Below are 8,743 nucleotides of genomic sequence, written 5' to 3' on the forward strand. Positions count from 1 at the left end.
TTTGAGAGAGACTTACAACAATACTCAATCGTAGATTACATTAGCATTTTAAATATTACAAATTGAAGTAATCTAATATCATGTTAATATTAATGCAACTTATGAATGAAGCGGTCAAAGTAAACTTGACTTTGCCTTTTGCAAAGTCGTCTGGCTCTTGCGTCCGAGGACAAAGGAATTGCGTCTCAAAACGAAACTAATGCACACAAAGACAGTAATATTTATTATTATTATGCCGTCAACCAAATAAGGTAGGTTTCCCTTTACTTTTATTGTTTTTATGACCTACAAAGAATGTTATATGAATAAAATTGTATAATTTGCAATGTTGCTTAAACAATCATTTACAAAAGTGTTAACATATGGTCTTGTCACGATAAAGAATCACTAGGAACAAAAGAATCATGTTACAAGAAATATTTGAAGATTTTTGTGTGGGTTAACTTAAAAGATTTTCGTCCCCTTGAGTTAAGTAGTATCAAAAAATAGCATAGTAATTAATATTGTAAAAAACAAATATATCAACAAGTTTCTGATTGACTCTTAATTGAATTTGTACAAATGCGAAGTTTTATAATCAATTATTGTAATTTGAATCGAGTTTTGTACAGAAGAATGATGTACAGTGGTAGGCAATTTGCAACCTCCACGGCGTATCCTCAATCCACATAAAGAGCTAACGGAAACAAGTGGGCGTTGCGCGGAACGTTTTTAAAAACCTTCATCTCATACATTTTTAACTTAATTTGTTTTCTTAATTTCATGATCAAAATGAAACAAAGACATTGCAAAGACAAAGAAAGACTACTGAAGCTTATTTGGGTATCACAAAATATTGATTTTAATGGCGACGTATACCACAGATAATCAAATTTCCTGCGTTAGGTATTTATTTTTCTATCAAGTTACTATTAGCGATAATGATACCTGCTCTACGACGGGCTTTACTACCGAGACGATACCATAATACTATCATCTATGTGCGGAACGCGTTTCATACATATGGTGGCATTAATATAAAGTTAAATATGTACGTGCATCATACCATCTCATTTCCACAAAGCTATTCTTTACAAAGTGCGAGCGAGAGAACGTTGCGGGGGGAAACTGTCTGATTTGATAAAAGCAACCGCTGAACCGGACAAAAATTCAGTTTGAATCGAACATGCGAGTGGTTAGTGTGTCGCCGCTCGGAAACATTCGCGTCGTGATTAAAATGTGACGACGAACCTGAATGAGTGATAAATATTATTCAAATGTATTGTTATGTTTTCGTGAATTACATTAGGCAATAGAATTAACAGTGTGCAGAACAATAACCGCGCAACTTCGATGACGTGGGCGCGACGCGTCCGTGGATTCAAAGTTTATTGCGACGAAAATCGAATGAAAAAGAATTATTAAACTTTTCTTGTGATCTCGGTGTGCACTGAGGGCTTATATCTTGAACGTTACTGTCAGTTCGCACACACGCCGACACGTGATCGCCGAAAATTCTCGAATAAATAAGGGAACTGTCTGTACAGTGCTTGTATCAAATTGTGTTTATTCGTACCGGATAAATAGTTCTTTGCCGAATTATGGTTGTTGCTAAAGTCGATAACATGGCTTCATACACCACGTATACAGGAAAACCCAAAATTTTCTTCCCAAAGAAGGTAAGTCAATAATTAAATTATTACATATGTATATATATATATATGAAAAAATATAGAGAAACGAAGGCAATTAACACATAAATCTATTTTATTTCTATGTAATAAATAGGTTATAGGATTGTAAAACGCATTATTTTAAAGCTAACCTCGAATGTAGAAAAGATAAATAACATGAGCAAGTTAATAAATCGCATGTTAGAATGAAGAATAGAGACAGGATCCGAAAATGGCATAAGGTGCCTTTTATGGCACAAAAATAATTACCCACATCGGTACACATGTCTAGTTGTTGAACGAATGAGATAAAATTAAATTTATTACTTTGCTTTCCTACTTCAATAGGGTTTTGCTTAGACAACTACAAATAAAATAAATTTGATTTTCGCCATTTTGACGCTGATGGTTGTTGGTCGCGATGAAGAGTTTTTAAATTAAACATATTGAAAAACTTAACTATCATTACCATCGAAAGACATTTTTAATTTGGACGAAGTAAAAATCATTTCCAAACAATCGCCTATCTATTTTTATTTATCTATGTAAAATACATACGGTGCGGTGTTTGTTAATTTCTAACAATGTACCATGAGGAATTACACTGCTAAAAATACTGTAAAGACTATAAATGAGTCGATTTAAAGGTAAAGTTAAAAGGAACTGATTAAATGTCCTTTTTTTATAAAGACTGAAAGGGTGTCAATAAATTGATACTTGTGTTTTCAGTAGTAACCCATAGTATACTTACTTATGTCACAAAATTAACTATTAAGTTTTGTCTACATATGTACTTTGTGATTCAGTATCGCCCCACATCGTCGACCCACTTCAGTGCTGTTCACACCTTATGGCCTTGGTTTTGTTCTGCGAAATTTTACATTTTTAGTCACTTGATGGTACGTTACAATACGGCACTAACGGAAATTTTGAATTTTAGAATTCTCGAAAAAAAATCTTGAGTATTTTATGATCAGACGTCTAACAAAAGTGAACATGATTAGCGTGGCATTATCGAATGTTTTTGACCATAGGAGGTATATAAAAATGATTAAGACTGAGCTTTTAATAAATTGTAATATTTGCAAGGTCTTCCGTGCAATATATGACCTACAGATGTAAAAGCACTTTAAAACAGCCAACGTAAAATCAACTCAATAACAGATAACATAAAGTCGACATTTCTTAAAACTACACCCAGGTTAAAGGGTAGAGTCGCTCCCACATCTGGGCTTACATGAAAACAATTGAAATTGAACTTTGTAAAGTCTTCGTAAGGTATTTATTTGCACAGGTTATTATCTCTTTGATAGCGCCGCACGCTCTGATAAGGGAGCAGTTCGCAATTCGCATTCACTATACAGCAAGGAGTCTCATTAAATTATGTAGTCTCACCGTTTACGGCACAAATTACTTACGATTACGTCCTAAATAGGCCACGGTCTTAAATAACGATTCTGAATGGAGATAGCTGTTATTACTTCAGATTATTTTTGCCCGACTGACACTAGGATATTTTTCATTATTTTTATGTTCATATTCCTCTGTGTCCTGTAGTCCAAACAGCTTGATTTTCATATAGTTTCAAATTATATACATACACAACTGTTCGTTTTTATTCAGATTAATTATTTTAAAAATATTGCAATCGGAAACATCAATTGTCCGTCGCCTTGACCTGCTGTTATGCATAATAATTGTGTGAACCACTGAATTACATGAGATAATTGTGATCCAAACGAAATAAAAATATAATAGGCACGCTAATCCAGGGGTACCGAACCTTTACATATCAACGTACCATTTTTCTAATGAAATGTTCAATGCAGTCATGTGTGATCAAATCATTTTGACTGTGATTATTAGGTGCATTACTAGAATAGTGATTATTTCACGTTTGTCTTATAACACACTCATACTTTTTTGTGTGTGTGAATTTCGTGATCAGTGACGTTCCCGAAATATTATATCGCGTGCCATCAATGGCACGTGCCATTGGTTCGCCACCTCTGCGCTATTCAAATTCATTTTGTAAATAAATTGTAACATTGCACAACAAATACCACACATTCTATTAGATATCTCGTCAACATTCGTCATGTTCATTTATCTTTGACAACGAAGAACAATATTCAAATGATAAAGTTATTTCTGATAACGAGATGTGATCTGCATATGACCATTATATAAAACGATAAAATTCGTTTCACTATTTGAAGCATAGAGGAGAATACACAAACAGAACGGGAAAAAATTTGAAATAAATAGATAATTTGGTACGCGAAAATGTTATGAAAACGTGCAAAAGAAAATAGTATTTATTGGCAACAACTAAATCAATGAAATACAAAATACAATAATAGTACTCATTAGTTTAAAATACCATATTTTAAGAGCTCGCGCACACCTTTGACTAAACTATGGAATAACTGTTTAGTCTCGCGTTTATTCCTATGAGATTGGTGCGCACAATACTCGATTTTTAGTTGTCTAACTAATCAGTTGAATTGGCTGCGAAACAATCGACAATCACACACCCGTTGTGCGATTATTTAGTCAAAGGTGTGTGCCCACTTAGTATTGCTTTCAGAATGGTATCCCAGTCAGATCCGTGAACATACATTTAAGAGTAGATATGTAGGTATGTGTAATCGAAGTAGAGAGGTCCGTTCCAAATAGAAATCCGCGTACACGACCTCTCTGAATCATGGAGGTTACTGTATTTTTATTACAACACAGAAAATTATGGTTTAAATGTTATTCGACATTAACCTGATTTAGTAACAATTTATAGTGGTCTAGACCATGTTACGGTACAGTAGATTAATTCGTCCGAGTCCCATTCATGAGCCCACAATGAGGCCCGCATTGTCGCAATCTAGATGTCACCGGCAGATCGTGTACTTCGTCCTTTTGTTATTTGCAATTGCAAATTTAGTAAGGAGTCCGCAAATTGCATATAGATCGAATTCATTCAAAACTTCACGTGTTATTTTTCGGTTGCATTTCCTTATATTAGTGACCCTTCTTTAGTTGTTATTTTAGGTATATTCATAAATATCGCGAACTAGCAGGCATTAATGTGGAACTATAACAATGAAATGTCAATTGTGCAAATATCCAAAATAAGAATTCATTTGATATGATTTGTTGTGTCGTTGTTTAGGCTAGTCGGTTTTCAAAAAGTCGATGTTCACAATTTGCCGGTGACAGAGAGATTGTAATGCGATAATCAATCTGCGCCGGCGCCACTTTGCGGCATTGAGGTTAATTTAGACCGATGGGCATACATGAAAAATGTTAAGGGTAATAGCCCCGAACTAGTTCATATTTAAATAATGTTATGGTTATTGCAAAAGTGTATATTTAACCAAAAATCGATTTACGAATTTAAATCGGCCGTAGTATGTGTGAAATATAGATGAACCAGTATTTAATATTATTTTTTATTTATATGGTTATGAGTATTTACGGAAAATAAATTATCTGAACGAAGAGTAAAATTATTTCCATAATCTTGGAGATGGTTTAAAATGAAATGGAAACTGGGAACTTATTCTATATTTTCTTCTAAATTAAGATTTGCGAAAGGAGGAAATAAGGTCCATCTAAAGTGACGTACGTCATTTGCCGTGTTTATTTTTTTGGTTAATTGTGGGTGTGACAAAATTTCTCAAGTGCAGAATACAAATTCTTCAGTTCATCACTATGTGAAGCTTGTCCGCTTTACCATACACCTTGACGCATCATCAAAAAATGACAGATGGTCAGTGGACCTTTTACGTAACTGGACTTTGGTCTTAAACCGCACGAGTGCATTCCTGGCGCGCTTCAATGATGGATACAATGGAGATGCCGGGATCCTCGGGGGAGGGCGGAATGCGGTAAGGAATGTCCAGCCTATCTTCCTGTCGCGTACAATTTTACGACCGCTTATTTTTATATCACATTCTTCGGGACTCGTTTTTCGTTGACTTCTTTTTTAGGCAGTCGCACGTGTTGTTCTGCCACGTTAATTAATTTTTTAAAACATCTGTCGTTTTAAAACGATACAAATGCTATTAACTAAAAGGCAATGTATTTTTTGCATTTTTACTACATTTAATTTGTTTTTCAAGTAAAAAGTACTTTGTCGTAAATTGATGAATGATGTTAATATAAAATTGAATAGAAATGAAACTGGACTGAACTGAAACTGAATTCTAATCTGAACCTCTATTTTGTAGTGCTAGGACGCGAAAAGATTAAACCGATTTCATCATGTACGGAAACGAGTCTCATGATATCTAGGGCAACGCCGTGTAGCGATGCCGCTGGAATCCATCAGCGATTGTATTCATGAATGACTTTCCTCAGAGGAAGCGACGGTGGGCGCCAAAAATAGCGTTTCCGTCCAACAGTCGGGCACTTTAAGTAGGAAGTCCACACGCCGGCTTCCGGCCGCCTACTGTCGCGACACTTAACGAGTTTTATAACGCACTTATGAGCGTTGCAGCGAACCCACGCGCAGCTCCAGCTCTGAATCAAATTGCTCTCATACGTTGAATCGAAATTATTGACCGGCGGCGAGTCGACCCGCCGGCGACACGACCGCATCCTCGGCCCCTTCAATTAACAATGTCGTGTCGCTTCCTAATTACAAATCACGTTAGCTTTGATTAATCGCTCAAGTCGTCTCGGTACAATAAACAGAAGACTTACTGACGCTGATTATTCGTCTTTTTAATGCGACGTTTATATTCGATATTTTCCTTTCTCAATTGACGTTTTCCAAATTTCCCATATCTGTTATCGGGCATTTATCTTTATTTAAGATTTATTTATAGTTATATAAAATGTACAAAAGTATGTCTCTTCAAGATTATTATCAATGTGATAAAACAACAAATACATAGAGAAGTACATACTAAGGTTAATATCCGGTACGAGCAGTACATAATGTACAGTATTTAAATGACAAAAATTGTGATGACACTAACAATAAAAATTGTAAAATCGTTTTTAACCGACTTCAAAAGATGATGTTCTCAATACGGCTGTATTTTCCATGTAATCAGTAACCCTTAAGTCATTAAAGTTATTTAACAGATTTTTTATATTATCATTACCAATTAATAGTTCAGAAAAGGGCTGTCTATGAATTTACAGCTGCAGGTATTTGTTACCTTGATTCTGTAGCAAAAACAAACTTATTAAAACAGCCTCAAACATTATTTAAACAAACTATGTGTCATAAGAATAAATTAAAACTAAGTAATAACGGAACAATAAAACGTCTTATGAATAAATATGAATGCATTTCCGAGAACAAAATAGCAAGATTTGAGTCGTGTTTAAAACTGCGATCATGTGAATATGGTCCTGTAGCGGCCCACGCCTGATCCACGTACCCTATATGGTCTGTATTCGATGTAGGGTTTTTTCTTGTAACAAAACGTGGATTATTCACTTAAACGATGAGTCTAATATGTAAACATACAAGCCTCGGTAATTGGTTTCTCCTTTTAAGACAAAGGAACTAAAATATATTTACAATTAGCTTTCGCCCGTGACACCGTCCGCATGGAATTAAAAAAAAAACAAAAGTGAGTAGCCTATGTGTTCTTCCAGACTATACTCTACATCTACACCAAATTTCATCGAAATCCGTTCTACTGTTTTGGCTACAAACTTCAACAAACACCCATCTATCCATCGATCTAAACTTTCGCGTTTGTAATATTAGTACGATTAGTATGAAGTATGATTTCAAACTCTCGTCCTATGTTTTTAGGTTTCCAAATCTATGGAACGATATTAAATATTGGATACTAAGTTATGCTTTCTCCACTTAGTCTCAGCAACAATTGACTTGAAAGAAGATATATTTTGTAATTAAATATGAACAATCCATTACTTTTCTTCCGAATTCTTTTTATTAATCTCTAGTTCGTATTTAAAACGAAGCATTTACATTTAATTGTAACTTTCTCGCAAAAACAAAGAAAACCTGGTCTACGTATTAAAGGTCAGCGACCTATGAATCAGCCATTCATAAACATTACGATGAGTCATTGATACCTTGGGATAAATTATTGTCTTGCAGTTAGGAACGTATATCACGGCGTTTAATTTATTATACAGAAATATAGACATTTGTTGCCGATATCTAAATCATATTAATTTGTTAAATATTTAAACTAGACATTAGTGTATAATATTATAATCAAGAAAGTTCTGTATTTTTGTATTATTCTATGTATTGAAATAAATCAAAAACTACTGCTCCGATTTTAAAAATTCTTTCACTGTTGGAATGGTCATTTATCTGTGAGTAACATATATTTTTTCATTAGTTTTTAATTTGGCGCAGACGAAGTCGCGAGCAAGAGCAAGTATTTTATAAACATTTTTAATTTAGGATAGATTAGGAGCGCATAATGTAAACCGGTGTATAAATTTGATTTTATTTTTCCAGGTACGTTCAGAGGAATCCCTGCTTGCTCCGGAAAAGACCACTAAAAGTGCACGATGGGTATGTTTGTTTGTGATTAAATATTATTAATATAGTTTTATATTTACTAACTTAGTGTAATTTGCATTGTCTTCGTAAATGTCTAAATAAATAAATCAATTACTAAATTAATAAACAATTTTTAGACGCATGCTGTGTTATGAATTCCGATTTCGCACGAATCTTTATACTTCTTTACTTTTCTGCAATATTTAAGTGCATTAAAATAAATATAGTTCAGACAATTTCTTTGTATCTCATGACCATTTCCTCATTTCTTTTTCCTTTACGAACGAAATACTGTTGAGAATATACAACTTAGAATGCCTAAAGTTAATGCCTCGACCTTGTATATTTCCATTGTGTAATTGACGCAATTTTCCTACGCAATACATTTTTTATTTACCATTTGGTTTACTCGATTTTGCAAAAAGTAGGAAGATTTCCGTTTCTTTATCATTCAGACAAGGCATGCTTACTACGGTCATAGTAAAGTTAAAATTCACTATAAAAATAGTTAAATAACCGTATGTTCGTTTTTATACCGATTATGCTCTTATTCCCTGCTAATGTTATTCGTATTTGAAATTATCTAAAT

General features: G+C 34.0%; 1 protein-coding gene across 1 annotated transcript in view; it reads left to right on the forward strand.

Annotated features, from left to right (window-relative positions):
• Nucleotides 1–1,166: 1,166 nt before the first annotated feature.
• The window catches only part of LOC106109138 (sterile alpha and TIR motif-containing protein 1), a 29,320-nt gene continuing 21,743 nt past the window's right edge, over nt 1,167–8,743 (forward strand). The window contains exons 1-2 of the mRNA XM_013290541.1: nt 1,167–1,658; nt 8,110–8,166. Coding sequence (XP_013145995.1) covers nt 1,581–1,658; nt 8,110–8,166 — 135 coding nt within the window. The 5' untranslated portion in view covers nt 1,167–1,580. The remainder of the gene's footprint in view (nt 1,659–8,109; nt 8,167–8,743) is intronic.

Source organism: Papilio polytes, unplaced genomic scaffold (genome assembly GCF_000836215.1).
Source record: "Papilio polytes unplaced genomic scaffold, Ppol_1.0 DF821289.1, whole genome shotgun sequence".
Classification (NCBI taxonomy): domain Eukaryota; kingdom Metazoa; phylum Arthropoda; class Insecta; order Lepidoptera; family Papilionidae; genus Papilio; species Papilio polytes.